The sequence below is a fragment of the Microplitis mediator genome, chromosome 1, assembly GCF_029852145.1.
Source record: "Microplitis mediator isolate UGA2020A chromosome 1, iyMicMedi2.1, whole genome shotgun sequence".
In the NCBI taxonomy this organism is placed as follows: Eukaryota; Metazoa; Arthropoda; class Insecta; order Hymenoptera; family Braconidae; genus Microplitis; species Microplitis mediator.
The window spans coordinates 15661814-15687622 of record NC_079969.1 but is presented as its reverse complement, the minus strand read 5'-3'; the positions used below and the strand labels follow the sequence as shown (position 1 = coordinate 15687622).

The 25809-nt window shown below is 30.2% G+C and overlaps 1 protein-coding gene across 9 annotated transcripts; it reads left to right on the top strand.

The window, feature by feature from the left end:
• Positions 1-1014: 1014 nt before the first annotated feature.
• Positions 1015-23955, top strand: LOC130678648 (JNK-interacting protein 3). Of its 9 annotated transcripts, none has more exons than XM_057486045.1 (18): positions 1016-1613; positions 2074-2412; positions 10497-10671; positions 11072-11482; positions 12245-12451; positions 12533-12568; positions 12765-12782; positions 15078-15135; positions 15198-15590; positions 15912-16091; positions 16600-16801; positions 18424-19328; positions 19603-19822; positions 19931-20216; positions 20293-20490; positions 21050-21139; positions 21269-21326; positions 22594-22731. In XM_057486045.1, exons 2-18 carry the CDS (start codon positions 2119-2121, stop codon positions 22595-22597), a joined length of 3735 nt encoding a protein of 1244 aa, XP_057342028.1. In that variant the 5' UTR covers positions 1016-1613; positions 2074-2118; the 3' UTR covers positions 22598-22731. The 9 variants fall into 9 exon arrangements, with proteins under 9 accessions (XP_057342039.1, XP_057342028.1, XP_057342020.1 ...); XM_057486037.1 differs by having other exon boundaries at positions 21266-21326; XM_057485994.1 differs by lacking the exon at positions 21269-21326 and having other exon boundaries at positions 22594-23955.
• Positions 23956-25809: the final 1854 nt, after the last annotated feature.

Sequence of the window (25809 nt, the reverse complement as noted above, 5' to 3'; positions counted from 1 at the left end):
TTGGTGGCAGGTTGCGGCAGTAGATTGTCGCCAAGTTTCTCAGCAACTTGTAGCCAACTTGTAGTCAACAGTTACACAAGCTAAAAGTTGTCGTCAAGTTGGTCGCAACTCAGGTACACCAACTTTCTGATCAGAAACTCTGGCTATCAGAGTTACTTTTTATAATTAATTATTTAACGATTTATTTTTTTCTTTTTTTTGCTTACATTTAAGAAACTATTAAACTAATTTATTATAATAGAAAATTATTATAGAAAATATTAAAAAATTCCCGCGGATAGAATGGAAATCTTTGCTAACGCCATCTAACACGCTCTGATAGAAGAAGCAGGTCTTCACTAACTCTGTTTATATATTTTTTTTATATATGGCAGCCTGAGATGTAAATTTTTTAGCTTCGACAGTACACATTTTATTATTTTATAATCAAACAAATAATAATAGAGTTGTGGATTTTTAATCAGTTTGTCACAATGAATTTACGGATATATTGAAATAAAATTTAAAAGAATTAGTTTTATTTTTCGAAAGTTATGGAGATTACAAGAAGAGTGTTACATGTATTTTACAGGATTTTTTTCTGAAAAATTCATTTTTTATCTAAATTGTGGGTTGGACCAGCTGTTTATTGTTTAGAAAAATGACCATTGATGTTTTCTTTTATTGTGGTATGAAGGCTGACCTACTTTAACCACTATATTATTATTTATTTTAAAAAACTCTGACGGAACCCAGTTTTTTAATTTTTAGGCGAGAGTAGAGCAAACCTATATACAAATACCTACAAATACAAATACCTACAATACCTACAATACAATATGTACGCTCGTGCTTAAGGCATGCAATTTCATCCGCGGAAATTTACGTAGCCGCCGTCGTGTCAACATGGAGAAGCATTTATACATTATTACAGATAACATACCGACTAAGCACACGGTCAATGCAAGAGCTGCCATCTAGTATATGAAATAAAAGTTAACAAACAAAACTGACAATGACGACTGACACCTGCAACAATATTATTTGACATCATTTTCATACGCATACATATTATTTATTATTCTGAGTACTCGATAAAAAAGTTTAAGTGTAACAATATTGTCTCTCCTCACTGGTCAAGTGTAAAATAAAGTAGTGGGTGGCAATTTCGGAATATATTGACAAGATGTTATCACTAAGTTATTAAATTAATCATAAAATAGTTGAATTTATCAATTACTCTACTCTAGGTTGATTCTCATATTGTCAAAGAGAGAGAGTTTATTTACTGATATTTAAATTTATCAAGTGTGTGGGTTTCGAAAAATAGGACAATGAACAGTAGTGATGGTGCTACGTCAAATAATATTGATATCACACTGAGTGTATCAAAATTTAATGAATGTCACTAGTGTAGTCAATATTTATTTAGTTGTAAAAAATAATTAGCAGAATGTCATCTGCAATACGGTCCGTTTATAAGACTTGTTTCATCTGAGCGAGCAAGTACTTCATGGAAGAGTGTACTTGAACGGTGCTTCATCCTACAGAAATCATAAAATTTTTACTACTGTATTTAAAAAAAAAAAAATAATAATCATAGTAAATAATCTATAGAAAAATCCACATAAAAGGTAACTGGGATTTTAAAAAGTTAAACTTTTTAGTAGCGATGCTCGTTAGTCAACTGCGACATTGAATATCATATGTATATATACTCATTTAAGTGAACATACATTATTTTTACACTAGTCAGAGTTTTATTTATCCAAGGTTACAATGGTTAATCAGTAGTGATTCAATATGCCGTTTGATGGATACTTTTTTTTGAGAACTTGAATTATTTATTTTTATTCACTAATTATAGTATTCAAGAATCGACTCGATATTTAATATTATTTATGACCCGTATTGTAATTTATTGTGAGAAGTAGGTGGATTTTATTACAGTAATTGATCCATTTAATTTATTATCTTAATTAATTTTACCACAAATTAATAGCTTATTTTTTAAGGCATTTTACGCGTAAAAAAAAATATATTAGAACATTTTTATATTTTTAAATGAACAAAATAAATCTATTTAATTTTTAGTGTTTTAGTTTCTTGGAGTTTAAGAAAAAAAAAAAATACGTAAAAATGGATCAAGAAACAGTATACGGAACCCATGAGGACAATCATGTAGTGATGTCTGAAAAAGTCCAGTCGTTAGCTGGGAGTATTTATCAAGAATTTGAAAGAATGATAGCGAGATATGATGAAGATGTCGTTAAAGAGTTGATGCCATTACTAGTCAATGTATTAGAGTGCTTGGATATAGCGTATACTGAAAATCAAGAGCATGAAGTTGAATTGGAATTATTGAGAGAAGACAATGAACAATTGGTCACTCAGTATGAACGAGAAAAACAACTGAGGAAAGCATCGGATCAGGTATTTTATATACTTATTCGATTGAAATTTATTCCCCGCGGATTTAAATATACACAGAAAAAAAATTATTGACTGAACGTAAATATTTTTGATTCAAGAAAATTTTTTTTTAAAACTTTAATTTTCTCGGACAAAGAACAAATCCCCTCTGACTAATGGCCGATTTCTTCACTCGTAATTATCCTACGATTAAAGTTATTCGTTAGTTAACGTGAGTTAACTGGAAATTTTGTTTTCTCCACACTAGTTTAAGAAATTTCCCCCGTATATTTTTGTCCTAAGGATAAATATTGGGCTGACTTTATACCTGGCAGTTAACTTACTGATGTCAGTGTGTGCGTACAGACTCCACAGTGTAGAGCGTACCTGGCACTGTACATACTAGTACAACGCTTCTTCTAATGTCAATTATAAAATGAATAATATTTCCTTCCCACTTATGAAAGTTATTCTTGTTTTAAACAACTAGGGCCTAAAATATAATTATGTATACGTATATATCCATGACTGTCGATATCAATACACTATTTATTAATAGAAATTTACATTTTTAACACAATTTTTTTACTGCTAGTGAAAAAGAAAGTTCAAAATTTTTTTTGTAATTTGTATCTAATCTCTATTATTTACAACTACAAAAAAAAACAGGAAACTAATTTTGTTGTATTTTACCCTGTAATACTACAATATATAAATGGCTCGATAAACATGTATGAGTTTTATAGATAAATTTCCTTTGCACGATAATAATGCTATTAATAATTGTGCAAATTTTTCAATCCGAACTCTCTAAATATGAATTAGTGACAATTTCATTAATGGCGTTAGTGAAGCAGTATTTACTTGACAATCAGTGTATTTCAACATCAAATTAGTGAATTTTCACTAATGAATTTAGATTTATAATTTTCACTAGAAAATTAATGGTTTTCACTAATGATCTAGCGATATTTTCATAATTTCCACAAATGAAGCTATTATGCACTTCTTAATTTGTGAATTTTACAATTTTACTAGTCACATTAATGATTTTCACTATAATGATCTAGCGACATTTTCATAATTTCCACAAGTGAAGCTGTTATGCACTTCTTAATTTGTGAATTTCACTAATTCACTGGTTACTTTAACTAGCAAATAATTAAATACACTGGTCACAAAAATTAAGGGATAGAAAAAAAATCCGAAATTTTTGGGTGATTTTTAACATGATGTAACTCGGTGAAAAATGGTCGCAGAAGAAAATTAAAAAAAGGAAATTGTAGCCTCAAGTTTCTAGTTTTCAGATCTGGACATCAAATATTTTTATCATGCACGGTTCCTAAGTAATCATAAAAAAACCGACGGAAAAAAAAATTTTCAAAAATTTTGCTGGTCTTTCAATTACTCTATGGGCGTCAATAAATTTTTTTGAATAATCCGACTTTATGACTCTATTTAAAAATTTAATGCCCTTTAATTTGGTGGCCTGAAAAAGTCTATACAACGATTTGGCGCCAAGTTATTATGGATCAGAGCAAAAAAGTCCATTTTGGCTTTGATAATCAATAACTCCGGACGTATTGATCGCACAGAGAATGGAAGCAGGGTTTTCAAAACTGGAAAATCAATAAACTGATAAATCATTGCGGATACAACAAAAAAAAAAATTTTTTTTTTTTTTAATTTTTTTCGACAATCAATCTTTTTGATTAAGGAAATGAAGATCACGGTAAAAAAAAACATTTTCAAATCGAAAAAATGAACAAATACCGAGAAACTAACAATTATGGTGATTTTTGACAAAATCGATAAATTTAAAGCTTCGGGGCACAAAGAAAGAAAAATTGCAGCTATTTGAGATTTTCAGGGTTTTTTCAGGACATTTTGAGGTTGAAAAAAAAACGAAGATATCCTTTGTTCATCCGTTATATGCAAAGTTATAGTAAGATTTCCGAATATCCTTAAATTTGCGAATTTCGACCTGTTTTTTACTAAACAATATCGCTTTAAAAAAATTTTTTCTATCAAAAGCCACTAATTTTAACTTACAGAGAATATTTTTCAGTTTTGAAAACCCTACTTCCATTCTCTGTGCGATCAATACGTCCGGAGTTATTGATTATCAAAGCCAAAATGGACTTTTTTGTTCTGATCAATAATAACTTGGCGCCAAATCGTTGTAGAGACTTTTTCAGGCCGCCAAATTAAAGGGCATTAAATTTTTAAATCGAGTCATAAAGTCGGATTATTAAAAAAAAATTATTGACGCCCATAGAGTTATTGAAAGACCAGCAAAATTTTTGAAAATTTTTTTTTTTGTCGGTTTTTTTATGATTACTTAGGAACCGTGCATGATAAAAAAATTTGATGTCCAGATCTGAAAACTAGAAACTTGAGGCTACAATTTCCTTTTTTTAATTTCTTCTGCGACCATTTTTCACCGAGTTACAGCATGTTAAAAATCACCCAAAAATTTCGGATTTTTTTTCTATCCCTTAATTTTTGTGACCAGTGTATATTATAATATATAAATATAATTAATAATTATGATGCTATTTTTAAAAATTTTAATAAAAAACTTTCAAAATAAAAAAAAATAGAAGTGCAGAACAATAATATATTTATATGAAGAGTACGTCAATCATAACATCATGGATTGTTTATTTCTTCATCAGTTATAGTTTTGTATCATAACGAATATACTATTTACACTCAAGCAATCACATGCGTAGGTCAGCGCAGTGGATAGCGTCAAAGACTTTGAATCGGAAGGATGCAGGTTCGAGCCCATCAGTCACCGGGAATTTTTCATCAATCAAAATCATGTATACTTCCTCTAAGTAATGATTTTAATACATTGATCACATTTCGGATTTAATTACAAGTGTCATATTTTTTTTCGCAATATAATATTTTTTTTCACCGATGAAATCAGTGGATTCCCATATTCACTTTTCAATTTAGTGGATTCTCATATTCACTTATTAAATCAGTGAATTTTAATATTCACATATTCATTTAGTGAATAGTCACTAATTCTGAGTGGTACGATTGTCACATTGACAAAAAGTGAATATTCACTTAGTGAAAAGTGAAAAGTGAAAAATCACTAATTCATGTTTAGAGAGAAAGTAAATTGGTAATAATTAAAAAATGTATTAAAGAATTTTTGTTTAATAATTGTTTATAATCCTTTGGCCTTAAAACTGAATTTTAATATTACTATATATATTTTACTACTAAGTTTAAAATTTCAAGAAATCAAAAAATGTATTTTTAACTTCCCGCTAAGAAAATCGACGATTTTCGAAAAATTGGGAAGTTATTGTTTTCACCCCGATTTTCGAAAGTCGAGTTTTCATCAGATGTCGACGTTTTGAGGTCCTAGGAAGCTATTCTGACTATTTTCAGAATGATGTCGGAGTGTATGTATGTATGTATGTATGTATGTGTGTGTGTGTGTGTGTATGTATGTATGTATGTATGTATGTGTGTGTGTGTGTGTGTGTGTGTGTGTGTGTGTGTGTGTGTGTGTGTGTGTGTGTGTGTGTGTGTTTGTGTGTGTGTGTGTGTGTAAACTCTTTGTAACTTTTTAACTAATGAATCGATTTGGATGGTTGAGGTGGCAATCGAAAGAGATTGTTGGCCGTCAACTTTCCTGAAAATTTCAGATCATTTGATCAAGTAGGCTCGAAAATATTGGCGAATTACGAAAAAAAAAATTTTATTTTTTTATTTTTTTAGTGATTTCTCAGAAACGACTTAAACCATCGACTTCAAAATCTAATCAGCTCTAGAACTCTATAAGCCGCGTTGAATGCCACCTCAACCATCTCAATCGGTTAATTTGTTCGAGAGATATCGTTGGCGAAAGAAATGATAAAAAACGGTTTTTTTTCGATTATCTTTGAAGTGACTCATCCGATCAATTTCAAAATCTAATCAGCTCTAGAACTCAATAAAACGCGCCGATTGCCACCTCAAACGTCAAAATCGGTTGATTAGTTCAAAAGATATCGGCGCTGAAAAGTTAAAAAAATAACAGTTTATGTTATTTTTTCCGGATAAATCAAAATATAATGTGCTAAAATGTGTCTGAAATCATACCAACTCTTTCTCAATATAGTCTCTTTCAATCATCAGATAATTTTATCTAACTTGTTCCTTAGTTTTAAACATATTGTCAGCAAAAAATTGAAAAAACCCAGTCTTTAATGTTTTTCTCGGATATTCCATATATTATTGCTCTGACTTGAGTCAAAACTCATTCAAATCTTGATTTTGATTACTGACATTGATTTCTGCCTCAATACATGTACTTCAGAGAACATAATCAGAGAACATAATCGAAAATAAAAATTTAAAAGCCGGTTCTTCATTAATGATTTTTGATTCTTAACTTTTAAACTCTAGCATAAAACGTTACTTGTTAGATCTTGAAAAGCTCATAAAAAAATGATTGCATGTAATAGCATTCTCGAAAATATATTCACAGGGATGTTTTCAAGCTCCTTGAGCTCGAAAACAGCGGGAAGCTTGGGGGCTGGCCCGCAGGGTCAACCGACGCCCAGATTTTTTTTTTTAGTTATTCATTCATTCGAAAAATATTTTTTATCAATTTTTCAAAATTCGACACTTTAATCTCAAATGCGATTAAGAATATCATTAAAATAGTTCTCATTTTCTTTAGATAATTTAGCATAAACAAATAAAAAGTAACAAATTTTATTTAGAACGAAGAAGTAGGTAGGTAAGATTTTTCAAGTACATACATAAAATTTGGATCTAGAGGACCCCTAGAGTAGGTACTATAGCTCACACGCACATGACCATAGGATGGCTAACCCGTCGGTTTGTTGAAGACAACCATCGAAATTTTGACCCCAGAATAAGTTTATCTGCCGAATAACAAACTCGAGTTTATCTCTCTCATGAAGAAATCGGCCTAAGACAAATTCTCTTGGCTCAAACAAAATCTTGACTTGGTTCCCGAAAACGTTTGTCTTTCAAAATATTTTCTTGACTCAAGATAATTTTTTTTCTGTGTACTACATTTATGAAGTATCTGTTCAAAAGGAGATATTCCTGTCATAAAAAAAGAGCCGTCCGATCATATCCGGAATGTAAAAGTACATTTCATTTTTAAATCAATTGAGAAATTTAATTTTTTGAGAGAATTAATGAAGAAATCTACAGATTGTACTTCTTATTCTAATACAGAAATTAAATTTTGTTAAGTTTTTTTAAATTTATCGAAGCCATTACCACAAAGGACCATATAGACTTAATTGCGATCTTATGAAATCTATTATTATACCTTTGAAACGCCATAAAAAATTTAACCAATCGATTGAAAATAAACTTATAACGGTACTAATAATATGGATTTTCCGAATTTGAGTTTTCTTATCATTTAGAAGTAATTCGATAATAAAGCTGAGAGAGTCAATTTCTTGAATTTCTTTTTTAAATTTCCAAAATCATCAAACGATGAGAAGAAATAGATTAAATAATATGTCATATAGCGAAAATTGTAGAAAATCGCACGAACTTTAAAACCTGTTTTACACAGTTAGATTATAACTTCCGGTTCAGTGACGGGCTCTTTTAACTTCCCTCTAAAAAAATCGACGATTTTTGAAAAATTCGGGAAGTTATTGTTTTCAGCCCGATTTTGGAAAATCGAGTTTTCATCAGATGTCGGCGTTTCGAGGTCCTAGGAAGCTATTCTGACTATTTTTAAAATGATGTCCGAGTGTCTGTGTGTATGTGAGTGTGTGTGTGTAAACTCCTTATAACTTTTTAACTAATTATTCGATTTGAATGGTTTTGGTAGGAATCGAAAGAGCTTGGTAACCATCAAATTTCCTGGAAATTTTATATCAATCAGTTGAATAGACTTTAAAATATATGAAATAAACAAAAACAAATTTTTAACTTCCCGCTAAGAAAATTGTAAATTTTCAAAAATTCGGGAAGTTATTGGTTTCGGTCCGATTTACGAAAATCGAATTTCCATCAGATGTCGACGTTTCGAGGTCCTAGGAAGCTATCCTGACTAATTTCACGATGATGTCCGAGTGTATGTATGTGTGTACGTACGTACGTACGTACGTACGTACGTATGTATGTATGTAAATATTCATAACTCTTGAACGGATGAACCGATTTTGATCGTTGAGGTGTCATTCGACGCGGCTTGTTAATGTGTTGAGGCCGTAGAAATTTGAACTTAATCGGTAGGGTGCGTTCAGAGATATTTCAAAAATAAAATTTTTTCGAAAATGTTTTATTTGGATAACTTTTAATTTGCTCGATGGATTTATTCCAAAATCTAATCAGCTCTAAAACTCTATAAGCCGCGTCGAATGCCACCTCAACCATCAAAATCGGTTCATTCGTTCAAAAGAAACCGTTGACGAAAGAATTCAAAAAAAATTTTTTCCTTGGTTTTTTTGAAATTTCTCAAAAACGGCTGAATAAATCAATTTCAAAATTCGACCAGCTTTAGAACTTGATAAAACGCGTCGATTGCCACCTCAACCATCAAAATCGGTTAATTCGTTCGCGAGATATCGTGGAAGAAAGAAATGCTAAAAAATGGTTTTTTACAAAACAATGGCATACAAAAGTAATTGCGAGCTCGAAGAGCTCGAAAATATATTCACAATAATGTTTTCGAGCTCAACGAGCTCGAAAACAGCGGGAAGTTTTGGGGCTGGCCCGCAGGGTCAACTGACAGACCGATTTTTTTTTTTGTTTTTTTCAAAATTTCCAAGAAACGGCTCGATCGATCACCTCCAAAATCTAATCAGCTCTAAAGTTTGATGAATCGCGTCAAATGCTGCAAGAGCCGTCTCAATCGAATAATTCGTTCGAGAGATATCGCGGAAGAAGGAAACGGTAAAAAACGGTTTTTCACGAATATCTATGAAACGATTAAATCGAAAATTTTCAAAATTTAACCAGCTTTAGAACTCAATAAAACGCGCCAATTGCCACATTAAACACCAAAATCAGTTGATTAGTCCAAAAGATATTAACGACGGAAAATTAAAAAAAAAACAATTTATGTCATTTTTCCCGGATAAATCATAATATAATGCACTATAATCTTTAGCTTAAATAATATTACTAATAAAAAAATTGAAAAAACCCCTTTTTCAATATTTTTCTCGGATACTCAATATATAAATGTTTTGATCTTGGTCAAAAGTCATTGAATTCCTTATTTTTATCACTGACATTGATTCCTACCTGATCCCTGGTGGAAATTTTTCGAAATTATCTCTGAAAAACTTAGTTCTAAAGTTCTAAAAACTTTTTAAAAGTTCTAGTCTTTTTCAGAGTTTTTCAGAGAAAAGTCCGAAAAATTTCCACCATGGATTACATCAAGTTTTTTTAATACGTTCGTGAGTAAAAATTTTAAGAACGCTAGTTTATTAAGTATTTTTGATGACTTAAATTTTTCGAGTTCAATACAAAACTTACCGTTTTCAAGTTTGAAAACACCCATGTAATCAAAGGTACTGTCAAGTTGAAAATATTGGAAGCTCGTTGAGCTCGAAACCAGCGGGAAGTTTTAGGGCTGGCCCGCAGGGTCAACCCTTATATAGATTTTTTAAAATGGTTTTGTAAAATCAATTTGAAATTCAATTCCTGTATTAGAATAAAAAATACAATATGTAGATTTCTTTTTGAAATCTTCCGAAAATTTATAATTTTAAATTGATTAAAATAAGAAATATATTTTTCCATTCCGAGTATTTTTTTATTAACTATATATACATTATTCGTATATAGAAATTAAAATTAAAAGATCATTTAATTAATCAGGAATTCTCGATATTGTTTTATCATGAATGTCAGAAAATTTCAATTGAAATATAAATAAGATTAAACTGTAAATATCATTTTTCTGCTACTTATTCTCACTCAATATTTTGAATAGTTTTTAATAAGATTCAATTAGAAAAATATTTTTAATTTTTGTCAATTTTTTCACCACTCAATTCAATTTAATCTGCCAAACAATCAAAACTTGGAAAAAAATAAATAGAAACCAATATTTTAATATTATCTTCTTTTTTTTTTAAATTTAGAAATTGTTGGAACTTGAAGATGTTGCCGAAGATGAGCGAAAGGAGTTGCTATCAAAAATTGATAGTTTGGAATCGATTCTAAAAATGCTGGAGTTGAAGACCAAAAATTCACACGATCATGGTACAATTGAAAATAGCACTTCGAGTTATTGCCCCCACAGTGCACATTCCTACAGTAGAGTAGATTATTTTTTTGTTATTATTTTGTGTAGCAAATGCTACCATTCGTCCTATTTTATTTATTTTTTTTTTATTTAATAAATTTAATAAATTTCCTGCACCTGCCTGCCCTTATTTTGTCATTTTCAAATTTTATTCTGCTAAATTGGAAGTTATATTAATATATGCTTATTTCGATATATTCTTACACAATTGAAAGAATCAAGAAGATAAAAATTTAAGCTTCGCCTAAATATTGGCGCTGAATTGCTGTTTGTAATTCAGTAACTTTTTTCTATCAATTGCGTTTGGTGTTTTTTGTATCATTAGTGTAAATTTATCATAAAATAGCTTTCATTCCACAACTACAGCATGTTAATGTAAAGAAAATTAAAAAAAAATTTTATTATTTTTAGTTGTTCGTTTAGAAGAAAAAGAAGCAGAATTAAAACGTGAATATTCACGTTTACATGATCGATATACCGAATTATTTAAAACCCATGTTGATTACATGGAACGAACAAAAATGTTAGTTGGCAGTACAGAAAGACTTGAAAACACAACAAATAATCGTGGTCCAAATAGATTACCTGGACTTAATTTAGCTCATATGTCACGAAGTTCTGGACCTTTGAGTTATGGATTCCAGAGTTTAGAAGGCAGCATGAATGCTGAAGATATACAGGAAGAAAGTCCCACTCAAGGCACTAGTTTAAAATCTGAAATGCAAGACAGCAGCAGTGAAGCAGTAATCGAAACATCTGAGAAAAGTCAACTGACGGATAGTCTACCACAGGAAAATAAAATTAAAAATAATTCAGCACGACGTAAGTTTGTAATTATTTTACTCGCGTTAAATCATCTCTACACTTTATGGGTTAAATTTTATACTACCTATAGTAGTTAAATTTTATACCGGATTGTTTATTAATTACATTCTTGAAATATTAAATTTGTTGCTGGATTTTTTTTAAATTACAAAAAATTATGTATTATTAATTTATAATAGAATGAAAAAAATCCACGGTAATACTGACACCCACGGTAATACCCTTACTTACCCTAGGGCAAAGATAATTTGTTAAGGAATAATTTCGATTGGGTATTGAGTCGATTTATTATTTCATTGATTTGAAATGAATTATTTTAATCCAAGAAACCAGTGCTCTCGGTTGTCGCGTATGAATCTTCAGAACCACGATAACTTCCGAAAAATATAATAAATCGGCCTAATTTTTTTTTTTGTTACTCTTTATCTTTGTTGCAAGAACTCTTTTGAAAATGACTTTCTAAATTTTTTTAAATTGTAATTAATAAAAAAAATTAAAACCGGTAATTCATCAAAAATTTAGCTGCCATTTTCTACTTTTAATATTTTATTTTTTTCTCTACTATCTACTGGCAGCAGCACTAGTGTGACAGTAGGATTGAAAAATAAGAAGCGACTTTTTGAAAATTTGAAATTTTCTTAGCGGGAAGTTATGAAATTAGTCAAGAGTTAATTAACAATTAATAGTCTAAAAAAAGACTGTGCACTTTTGAATTTTCCAACATTTTTGAATAAATAAATATTTTCCTTTTTGTAACAGCATTTGTAGACGAAAGTCCAGAAACTGATGTACCACCTCCGGCAATAGCTACTCCAACTACTCCAGTTGTCGATAAACAAATCAGTACTCCCAGTGGAAGAAGTCGAACAGAACGAGAGCAACGCAGTGGTAATACACTGTACCAAGAACTCAGCTTCCAAGATGCTGATGCTCTGGGAGAAATGGATGAGGGCGCAGACATCACTGGTAAATTATTTATCTTTCATTTTATCATTTTATCATTTACGTCTAATGACTAACTCATCATTACGATTGCCGGATTTATAGGCAGTTGGGTTCATCCAGGAGAGTATGCATCTTCGGGTATGTTTATCATTAAATAAAATAATATCTTAGACTAATAATTTCATTATTATTTTATCAGATACAAATGATAAAAGTTTAATAAATAAATAATCAATGTTTTTAATTAAATGAACGTACTAATATGTGTTGATTCTTTTTTTTTATGTTGGTCTACTTACATTTGAATAATAATGCATGCAACGAATAACAACAGTTAATGACAACTTTTTTGGTAAGACCTTTTATACTTTCGTAAATTTATTAATATCGATAGAATAATTTAATGAGGGTCCTTTTATAAAACTCGGATACACGGAGAAAAATGAGACTCTGAAATACACAAAATGATAATAGAAAATACAAAAATTTTATTATGCTAGTGTACCAGTCTCGAAACACGCCACATTCTTTTAAAATTAGTGTAATCTATACTTTCAACATTTGTAGTCTCGCATAACGAAAATCAAAATCATATTTTAAAAATTTAGTTTAGTAATTTATAAAAATCATTACTCAGTATAATAAAGTTTTTAATGGTTACTTTTATTTTTAAATTCTAGCATACAAATAACATTTTTGTTTCTGTCTTTTCATAATAATTTTTATGCACAATAAGTCAGCATTGTTGTACTTTAAAAGAACACTAAATTTATTTATTATTTTATATGCCATTTTGATTTTTCATAAATTATACTTCGAAGACTGACTCGTAAGAGAAGTGAAATGCTTTACTATAAATTTAACTGTTTTATCAATAATTAACTTTAAATTATTATTCTTGGATAAAAACGACTGGACTAAACTAGGGCTCTAGCTGTTGTGACTAAAAAAAACTCCTTTTGTTGTCGCACTAAAAGTTTTATTCTTTTTTCAAAAATTTATAAGAAGTAGAAAAGTGAATAACGAAATCGCTTGATGTATTTTTTTGTGTTATGCTGCTGAAAATTTCTTTTAAAAAAATTTTTGTAATATTTACGGGCAGGGAACTGACGAAAGGACTACTAAATTCTCTGTGAAACAAAAAAATTTTAAATATCAATTGATACACTGAGTTATAGTTCCCATATTGATTGTCTATATAATAGATAATTACAAATTGATGTATTCCACATATCCCTGATTAAGAAAAGTGATTAGAAAAGATTTTTAAAAAATTTGAATGTTTTTTTAAACTTTCTGAACTCTCAATAAAAATTAAAAGAATAACTTTAAATCCGCCCAAATTATGGAATAACGGGTGATTTGGAACTCTTCAAAAGAATTTAATGCTTAAAAATTATGAAGATTTCAAATTTACGGCAAAAATAAAAAGTATTAAAACTATTTTTTTTAATCTTTTCAAATCGCTTTTCTTAATCAGGGTATGGCAGTGGATTGACGAGTGAAGTTGTGAACATGATTTTGAATTAAAAAGTACTGATATAGATTCATTCAAAATTTAAATTAATAGATTTTTACCACTTTACAAAGTACTGTTATGTCAGAAATTGACATAAATGATGTTTTTGTGGGTATTTGGCCCAAGCCGAAGCCTATAGACCGGGAACCCCAGAGATCTTTTATTAAGAAGGATAGGTTTATTTTTAAATTAATAAAACGATATTTTAATTTTTATTTCTAACTATATTGTCAACTTAATTACAAAAATTGTTGAGATTGAGAGATTGTTCTCTGATAACACTGTTTGAAATAAGTACTAGATCATTTTCAGTTATACAATTTTTCGGTACGTTATTTAAATCAGTTCTTCATAATTAATAATGAAAGTATTAGGTGGCTAATCACCCGACTCTAATTTAAAAAATTCAAAATTATAATTAAAATAACATATTGGTATTTTAAATTTTACAGTACACGTGCTCGAAAATTTATTTTATGATTCTAATAGTATTAAGTTGAACATTTAAAAGTTTTATTTAATATGTTAATTTTACCCGGTTTACTGATTCAGTGTTTCTAAACTTTCTATTGGTTATTAATCATTATTTTTGTCTCATACCTCTTGTTATGAAAATCACTAACACTTAATTTTCTCCTTTCTTTCTTCATTGTAGGAAAAGGTGATTACACCTTGACAATTGCCGCGAAAAAAGAGCGAGACTTTACTCGTTACTCAGGCCCAAAATTTTCTTATCTGCCCCTCAATATTTTTCACTTTGGTCGGCGCATGCATTATTCTCCCGACTTCTAAGATTTTCCTTGTTAATAGATGTTTTGATGTTCGCTTGACTTGTGTGTTATAAAATTTTTTTTTATGAATTAAAAAAAATTATTTTGAAAATTATAAAAATTAATCGGACGTAACAGTACTTTAAAATCTAATATAAATAACAATAATTATTAACATCAATCTTCATTTTTTGAGTGTGAACACGATAAGGAACTGACGTTTCAGAAAAATAAAGACAAATTTTTAAGATCTATTATTTGTCCCATAAATTACTTGTGTTGACTTTTTAACTGATATTTATAATAATTTAAAATATCTGATAGTTTTTGAAATTTATAATTATAATTTTTATAACAGGAATGGGTAAAGAAGTGGAAAATCTCATTATGGAAAATAACGAACTTCTAGCGACAAAGTAAGCATTTGTTTTTTTCTTTTTAAAAAACAAATATATATAATTTATACCTTTTTTTTAAGGAATGCTTTGAATATTGTAAAAGATGACTTGATAGTAAAAGTAGACGAATTAACGAGTGAACAAGAAATTTTGCGTGACGAAGTTAGAGCTCATCAGCAAGCTCGTGAACGAATGCGTCAAAGAGTTTCCGTGTTAGAAGAAGAATTGAAGAAAGTTAAGGAGGAAGCTGAAGCTGCTGCAAAAGCAACAAAGAGTGACGATGAAGAAGACGTACCATTAGCACAAAGAAAAAGATTTACACGTGTTGAGATGGCTAGAGTACTTATGGAGAGAAATCAGTATAAAGAACGATTTATGGAGCTTCAGGAAGCTGTAAGATGGACTGAAATGATTCGCGCCAGTAAAACAGACCCAGCTAGTATTTCGGGTGGAAAACAATCTGTTTGGAAGTTGTAAGTACCGCGAAAAAAATAAAAATTGTATATATGTATTTAACTGTCATTTAATTGACGATTTTTTTGAATCAGTCAAATATAGACAGTTAACTGCCCGCCAAAAGCCTGCCCGTAATAGGTCTCTTCTCCTTAATCGGTAGTTGCTGAGTCCAAACAGCTTTCCCTACTCAAAGGGAGACCGAAATTTCAGTAAAAATTAACCCTGCGTTCTCTAGATCAGGCTTATGACGAGTAGTCGATTGTATACATATTTAATTTAATATTAATGCTTAAAAATAATCAGTATCATTAATAATTTTGAATACTTTTTAAATAAAGTTTTAGTAATCTTTTCACTGGACCAGCTGACCGAGGGTCTTTACATCGAAATCCTCATGCATTGCCGCATATTCGTTATAGTGCTCCGACAAATCAAGTAGTACCAGCACCACCATTAGATGCAATGCGTAGACGTACATTAAAAAATCGTCATGAGATTTTTGACCAAGGAGACACTATGTGAGAATTAAATTAACTTAGAAGCACTCAAAATATTAAATAGTTGTAAATAGTTTATTTTCAAACTCTAACTCCAAGACTTTCTATTATAAATTTTTCTATCTGTTTATTTATCTCTACTACAATTTTATGAATTCATCGGTCATAAAGCTTATATATCAAATTGAGTAAAAATATAGAGAAGGGGGAGGGGGAGGGGCAAAAGGAGTACTTAAGGAAATACAAAGTTTTCGGGGACTTAAGTAAATACTTTTAAAATACAATGTGATTTTAAATAAAACTACATACTAGTCAAAAATTGAAAGCTGTAAATAATGGATTGTATGTTTTTTTGAAGGGTTATTATTTTATTATCTTAACTATCTAGTCTTTATTTAAATAAATAAATATTTTGTTCTATTGCACGTTCGCTTTTTATTTTATAATAATTACTGCAATAAATTTAAAAGCACATATTGTACTATTATCTTAGCATTGTGAAAGCATATTCAAATAGTAGATATTTCAGCTCATCAGAGAAGCGGGTGGCTAGACTTGCAAATGAACGAAAAGAACAATATCGACAAGTTAGAGCCCATGTAAGAAAAGAAGACGGTCGTTTGCAAGCTTATGGATGGAGTTTGCCTGGAAAACCAAGTGCACCTGCAAGACAACCAGTACCAGTTCCTGTTTATTGTCGTCCTCTTCAAGAAACTGAACCGGGAATGAAGGTAAATTTATTTCAATACATATCACAATCATATTTTTAAAATATCGATGTTATTTCCTAAAAAAAAGAGTAGAAGTATCATTTATGGGGTAATTGGAAAAAATCGACCGGAAAAAATATACCCAGCAAATCAATTTTTCAGCTGACTACCGATTCCATGTGAAACTTTATTCATACAATTTGATGGTATCATGTCTTTCAATGTAAATAAATTCACTTGTTACTTTCTTTCGTGAAAAAAAAAACACATCCAAGGGGTCCTGGGGCAAAGCCCCGCTGGGGGTTGGGGGGCGAAGCCCTCAGATGAAAATAAGAAGTTTCATTATTTTGCAAAGGTAACAATAGACAGGAAAAAAAGGATTTCTTCTATTAATTTGTTATTTGTATATGTTTAACATATCACTGTTTTTGAGAATGAATTTGAGGTTGTTATCGTGAAAATCTGGGTTCGATTCCTGGTTTGTTTCTGATCCTAAAAATTCTTTTCAAGATAATCTTAACGTTTAATGAGTAAAAGAAATTGTCTTAAATGAATTTTCTGATTACTAAAAAAAACAATCACAATTCTATTGAAGTATTTTTTCCTTTGAATCTAAGTATCAAAGATAATAGAATAAAATTAGTTGCCGAATGAAAAACATTCGATGTTTGTATCCGTTTTTTTTTTCAAGTCTATTTTTGCTGATCTATTTTCTCCGAGTCTATTTATTCTGGATCTATTTTTTCCGGGATCCCATTTGTGGTCACGGCTTTATTTTTCGTCATTTGCTATTTTATTTTAATTAATGAAGAAGTATAAAAAAAAACTTTTAATGCAATAGTGTGACATAACTATCTTCAGACACACTTCGAAAATTAATTATGTCATTGTGTGTTTTACGAATTATTTTATTTAAATTTTTCAAGTGTCCAAAACTGATTCTAAAGTAGCCAAGATGTTTTCACCATACTTACATCAAAATTTTAAATTCCTGCCCTGTTTAAAGAAAAAGTCGTTCTTTTCTTTTATGAGAAAACAAATGATAAAAATTAGCGCCATTCTTCCCACAAACAGAGGCAGAAATTTAAACTTTCAGGTACAGATCTAGTGAAAAATTGTATACGCACCAAGGAGGAACGCCTTATGTTCGAGTAGGCAATTATACTTGCGGGTGGAATGTCCTACTTTCCTCCCTAGATGTGTAATGTACTCGTTCGCGGCATTAGACTGAAACTAGCTTGTTTCGATTGGTTGCATAGACACTGAAACTTTAAATTTCGATGCTGGTATCATGAAAACTTCTTTTTCACTATGATATCTTAATGAAAAATAATTATATGTTTTGAAGTATACTAAAAGAAGGATTCTGAAAAAAATGATTTTATAACAACTATAGTAACTTGTATACAAGTTGTTCATAGTTAATTTTTTTTTTCACTTAACATGTCTTAAGAATTCTATGATGCCCAAAAATTTGAGCAAAATTTTTTTTCCGTTTCTATCAAAATTCGAAAATCGCACTGAGATATTTGAAAATTTTAAAACTACGATCTCTATTTAAAATCCGTATTAATTATTAATAAAATAAGAAATTATCGTGGAAAAAAATGAAATTTTCTCCTATACTCTGTAATAAATTTTAGATCTGGTGTGGGGCTGGAGTTAATTTAAGTGGTGGAAAAACACGCGATGGTGGATTAGCTGTTGGTGGAAGTGTTTTTTATGCAGATGAAGCTAAAGAAACAGTAGTAGTAAAAGGGGAGGTTGAGGATGCCGTTGAACATTTGGATAAAGAATTACAGGAATCTGAACAGCGACGATTGGAAGCAGAACAACTAGACCAACAATTGAGTTCACTTGTATGGATTTGCACGTCAACTCAAAAAATGTCCAAAGTATCTGTGATAGATGCTAATAATCCAGCTGATATTTTACAAGTGTTCAATGTTTGTCAGAGCCATTTGCTCTGTATTGCAAGTGTACCTGGTGCCAAAGAAAGCGATTACATTCATAATACAGAAGATTCTTCACCTCGAATAGTGAATGGGATTGGTGAAACAGAACTGGGTAATGTCCAACGTGCCAATCACAACAGTGATCAGTTAATCGCCGGAGAAGCCACAACGAATAATGAGACTAAAAACTGCCAGAAAATACAAGATTCCAACGATCAAAGTCAAGCAACATCTGAAGGACCCAGTTCTTTAGAAGAAAAACCGAGTGATGGCTCGGAAAAAATAACTGACATTGATCACAGTTCAAATACCGAACCCCAGAGCTTAGAAACAGCTGATGGTGAATCAGCTCTGATAGGTAAAATTCATTTTGTTCAAAGTAATATCGATAGCACATCAACTCAAAGAGAAATTGATTCAGAGGAACCAAAAGAATCTGATGATAATGATACGACCATTGAAAAAATTTCGTCAATCCAACCAACTATGTGGTTAGGAGCTCAAAACGGAGCTATTTATGTTCATTCAGCTGTCGCTAAATGGTCTATCTGTTTGCATACAGTAATGCTCAAAGATGCAGTCTTAGGGATAGTGTAAATATTTTATTTATATACTTATTTTATTTAACGTATAGATAACCAGACATGCGTTAAGTAAAGTATAGTGCGTAACACGTGGACTAAACCATTATCTGTAAAACACGGCACTTGTCTCCGATGAGCACTTGCCTACGGTTCGTGTGTGCACGCCTCTGATTCATACTAGAGCCATTTGGCTTGACGAATAATGGCTGATAGTCCACTCGTTACGTAATGTACTATTATAATTAATTGATCAAATGTCAGTTAAAATATTTATTATTTTCAGTCACATACAGGGTAGAGTCCTAGTAGCTCTTGCTGATGGAACAGTGGCAATATTTCGCAGAGGTTCTGACGGACAGTGGGATTTGTCTAAATATCACGTTATGACTTTAGGAAGTCCACAGCATGCAATTAGATGCATGACATCTGTTTCAGGAAAAACAGTTTGGTGCGGATACAGAAATAAAATTCACGTAATTGATCCGATTCTCATGACTCTCGAGGTAAAGTATTAAATATCAAAATAAATTTTTGTTATTTACATTTATTATGTTAAAGTAATATAACAAAATTATAAAATGTAAGAGTGAAAATTAGGAATCTGTTTTCAGTGTACCGTCGACGCACACCCAAGACGAGAATCACAAGTCAGACAATTAGCTTGGCTGGGCGAAGGCGTGTGGGTTAGCATCAGATTAGATTCAACATTAAGATTATATCATGCTCATACGTATCAACATCTTCAAGACGTAGATATCGAGCCGTACGTCAGTAAAATGCTTGGTACTGGAAAACTTGGTTTTTCTTTCGTTAGAATCACAGCGTTACTCATCTCATCTAACAGACTGTGGATTGGAACGGGTAATGGTGTTATCATATCTGTACCATTGTCGGAAAGTAAGTAATCACATGCTAATTATTATTATTAAAAAAAATAATTGAGAAATTTAATAGCTGATTTATTTAAAAAAAGGTGCTGGAGGATCTTTGGCAGTATCTAGAGTACAAAGTATTGGAAGTAAAAATGATGCCCCTGGTGTTGGAGTTAGAGTATTTGCTTCAGAACAAGGTGTCACACCTGGAAGTTTTGTACCATATTGCAGTATGGCACATGCTCAACTGAGCTTCCATGGTCACCGAGATGCTGTCAAAATGTTTGTCGCTGTCCCTGGTAATATAATTCATTAAATAAAAATTTATACTCTTCTATTCCATAACATCCATGTTTATAAATTACAAATATTTTAGTAAGCTATTTTTTTAAATTTTAACTTCTTTTGGCGCATTGAAAGTAAAATTTTAACAAATAAGGGAAGTGCGCGCGCACTAACAAAAATTCGTCAATATGAAGTTGGCCGTCTGAGATAATTAATTGTATTTTTTATTATACTGATTGAGCTAACTCAAAAAAGGCCCAGAATTTGAACGTGGTAGTAGTGGGACACCCAATGGGCATGCGCCCATCGTCTAGTTATATGTAACATAATTTTAATTTAACATTTTAATCACTAATTTTTTTTTTTTAATTTTATATGATGGTTTGATATTCATATGACCAAAATATGCTACTCAAAATTTGCATGCGTAAAATTTCTTTTCGTCGCGCAAGGAGTATAACTTCTATCGCTCATACATAAGTACACGGATCAACTTTTTTTTTTATTCAGCAAAAGTTTTCTGAGACTCACCAAAAAATTATTTTTTCTGTTTTTCTGTCGCTCAAATATCAGGACACGGAGGTCAAAGCGCTATTTCCGATGGTACACAACCAGCGATGTTAGTCCTCTCTGGTGGAGAAGGATATATTGATTTTCGTGTTGGTAAGTAACAAGAATATAATCTGTTACCTCAATAATTATTAATTGATAATGACATTTGTGAAATATTGGTTGATACATATGATGGCATAATAAATACCAGGATAATTAGATAATTGATAATTTCAGCAGAAGAAGCTGAAGACGAAAATGATGTGGCAACTCATCTTATAGTTTGGCAGTTGGTCAGGTATGCCCCCAGAGAGTAATATCACGCGTTAAATTGTCACTCACAATTTTACAGTACTAACAATTAATTAATAAAAAATAAAATGCTTTTCTAACACAACATTCGATTAATATTTTTAAAATAAATTGTACATATTCATCATTTCTTTTTTTTTTTTTTTTTTTTCTAGTAAACTAACAAAATTAATATACTGGATGTTATTTAATAGCAAAATTAAATGGCATTAACAATTTTGTACATAAATAATAATTTTGGTAATTAGATAATTCATTTTTCTGGCTCTCTGGGGGTAACGTGGGAGATCTTTTAATCAAAGTATACTCAGAGAATTTTACAGTATTTTTTACATCAGATGGTTAAATATTATTTTAGAAATTTTAATCAGCTGCATCTTAATTAATCATGCAAAATTAAAACATTCAGTAAAATATATACAAGAATAAAATAAAAACAATAAAGTACAAAAAATTTTAATTAAAAGAAGGCTAAAAAAAATGGATAAGGTGCATTCAATAGCTCAGCATACATGCAATCACTCGTAACAACAAAGTATAAGCATAATATCCTAGGAGATCCGAATTACGGTAAATTACCGTATTTTTCACTGAACTGTAAAATCCTAGAATTGTGAATCTGCACGTTTACGGTGAAATACCCCAATGTTACCGCAAAATACCACATTTTACCGCAATTCTTCCGAATGCCGTAAATTGCGGTAATTTACGGTAATGTACCGTAATTCTGATCCACTAGAAATTCCATAAGCATTCAATTCCATATCTATAATTATAATACAAAAGATAATTCACAAAATGTCTTACGTAGAGATATTCGCTTACTCCTTCATACGTCACGTAATTCATTCTAACCTATCAGTACTAGAATTAACGAAAAAAGCCGAATATTTCCGAACGAATTCGAGTTTAAAAGATTTTTGATAAAAAGTTCCAAAACAGTTGGAATTTTTTAATTTAAATTAATAAATTTTCAATTGCACTCATTTTTCTTGATAAGCCAGAAATATTACTATGTATTATAGTAAAAGTAGTTTTTTTAGAGGATATTGTAATGAAATTTTACTACAAATTACTGAAACAAATATTGTAATTCTCAAGGATATCAAGGTGTCCCACCATTAGCTAAAATTTTTGAATAATTTTCACCATAAAATTCTCTGCGTGTATAATAAGTAGTTATATATCTGCGGACAAAACTGTGATTTCGAGTAGATAAATAATAATAATTAAAATATTAAATGTGTTTTCAGGTGATGGTGATGAAAATGAAGAAGGTTTGGAGCGTACAAATGTCTCAGCGACTAGTCATGAAGAACACAGTGAACAGAGTCATCTAATTGTCTGGCAAGTTCAATCGCCTATACAAATCAACGGCTAACTTTACTGTGGTTATTGAGATTTAATATTTCATAGGGTGCATACCTTAAATTAATTTATAAAAAATTTATAATTAAACGTTTTATGAAATTTGGATAAACATTTAAATCATCAATGACTTGAAGTACAGCATTGTAACCAATTGTCCAATATTTGGCATTGATCAATTAACGGAGAAAATGAATTCTTAAAATGCCGAAATAATGTTACTGTCCAGTTTATTTACTTAGATGTGATTACGATGTAGATTATGGCAACAAAGTATGATAATGATGACGCTTTATTGTTTATTTCAAATTGTTAAAAAATCTAACTTTCATTTTTAACGACATCACTAATTAAATTGTAAATTAGTTAATTGATTATTAATTATTAGATAAAATATAAAAATATACGCTTATATGCGTCTCTTTTTGTACGAGGCAATGGTACATTGTTATAAAAAAATTATCCATTAATTTATTCAATCACGCATTGAGAAACTCAATACTAGGCGCAGAGTTTCACGCAAAAATAAATTTTTTACAAGTTTATTTTTATCGATCGTTATTTTTTAAAATTATTTATCTCAGGTTTTGTACAAAATAATTTTTTTTTAGTTATCGTATTTTTACAGTACATACATTATTATTTTTACTATAAGCATTACACTAACGAAATAATTATTTGTATAGTTATATAATTTATTAATTTATTATAAATTTATGTAAAATCTTGCGATTAATTCTGTAAGAATAATTATTTTTACTATATTTATTTAGTTTTTTTTTTTTTTTATAAATAATTTTGTTGAATTGATGTGAGCTAGTCACTCATTATTATTGATCACAAAAGTGAGACTGTAAATGCTTGAGATAATTTCTGCATTACGCTCAAACATTGAGGGCTTTAGAGAGTAAGCGTAAATTTTAAAACTACAGAAATTTATATCTAATGTTAATATCATTTAGCTTTGAGACACTTTGTATAGACAAACTAGTAGTTAATGATAATCTATTTATAATGTACGCTTCCTCTCGCTTCAATGTTTTTGCTCAGTCTTTTACCAAAGATTTTTGAAAATTCACTTTGTTTATGTCAGATGTAGAGTTTAACTCTCGAAAAAATTTTGTTTCTGGATAAGTAAATTAATTGACAAATGAATACAATCATGCTGATTTATTTAAATGAAAGTTGTACCTGGTTCAAATAGAGCCTTAACAGCATGAAAATAATAAAATAATTATTAAAATATATATTCATTGTTTCATTCATTTTTTCGTTTGTTAAACTGGTAATATTTATTTATTTATTGCTTTTTGGCCATGGAGTCTAGGCTCCTTGCGGCTATCACGGATACAATTATTTAATAATCAAAAAGTATATATGATAAATATATAATCATACACTTATCCAAAAAATTAAAGGAACAAGAAAATTTTATAAATTTTTTAGTGATTTTTGGAAGGCTGTATTTTCGTGAAAAATGATCGTATCGAAAAAATAAAAAAAGCAAATTGAAGCTTGAAATCTCTAGTTTGAAGATCTTTCAGCAAAATATTTTTTTGAGCCACGGTTTTTGCGGAATCATAAGAAAAAAGTCGAGACAAAATTTTTCTAAATTTTTTGGTTTTGTTTTTTAGGTCTACGGGGCCGGGAAAAATTTTTTCAAAAAAACGAATTCATGGCTCGTTTAGGAAATTTATTCAGCTACAATTTGCTTTTTTTTGTTTCTCTGTACGACAATTTGCTGCTGAGATATCAGCCTTTAAATAAAAAAGGAGCCTTTTGTCTTTGATTATTGATATCTCAGCAAGTAATGGTCACACAGTAATTTAAAGGGCAGTTTAATAAAATTGAATAAATTCCCTACAAGCTCCATTTTCGATTTTTTCAAAAAAAAAATTTTTTTCATCCTTGATATCTATTTGAAAAACCCACAAAAAATGGCCATTTTCTGGCTTTTTGGTCAACTCATCGCTACTCTGCAAATATTGATAAAAAAATAATGTTGCCAGGTAATTTTACAGCTTAATGTACCCCCAAAAACCCTGGAAATTTTCAGATTGATCCATTGAACCGTTTGTCCGGTCCGATTGCTCAAAGTTTTGCAAAACAATTAAAGGAACAAGTTTTGTTCCTTAATTTGTGTATTCATTACCAAAATGAAAAAATTAATTTTTTTCGGATTTTCTTTCATTGTTGCGTCAGTTATTCAGTAAATGTAAGGTAAAGAGGAAAGAAAAAAAATTTTTTCCGAAAAACGAAAAAAAAAATAACCCCCCGAATGAAACGTAAAAAAAAAAAAATGTAAAAAAATTCTTGTTTGGTCTCGTTTTTTGGAAAAATTTTTTTTTTTCCTCTTTACCTTACATTTACTGAATAACTGACGCAACCATGAAAGAAAATCCGAAAAAAATTAATTTTTTCATTTTGGTAATGATTACACAAATTAAGGAACAAAACTTGTTCCTTTAATTGTTTTGCAAAACTTTGAGCAATCGGACCGGACAAACGGTTCAATGGATCAATCTGAAAATTTCCAGGGTTTTTGGGGGTACATTAAGCTGTAAAATTACCTGGCAACATTATTTTTTTTATCAATATTTGCAGAGTAGCGATGAGTTGACCAAAAAGCCAGAAAATGGCCATTTTTTGTGGGTTTTTCAAATAGATATCAAGGATGAAAAAAATTTTTTTTTTGAAAAAATCGAAAATGGAGCTTGTAGGGAATTTATTCAATTTTATTAAACTGCCCTTTAAATTACTGTGTGACCATTACTTGCTGAGATATCAATAATCAAAGACAAAAGGCTCCTTTTTTATTTAAAGGCTGATATCTCAGCAGCAAATTGTCGTACAGAGAAACAAAAAAAATCAGATTGTAGCTGAATAAATTTCCTAAGAAAGCCATGAATTCGTTTTTTTGAAAAAATTTTTCCCGGCCCCGTAGACCTAAAAAACAAAACCAAAAAATTTAGAAAAATTTTGTCTCAACTTTTTTCTTATGATTCCGCAAAAACCGTGGCTCAAAAAAATATTTTGCTGGAAGATCTTCAAACTATAGATTTCAAGCTTCAATTTGCTTTTTTTATTTTTTCGATGCGATC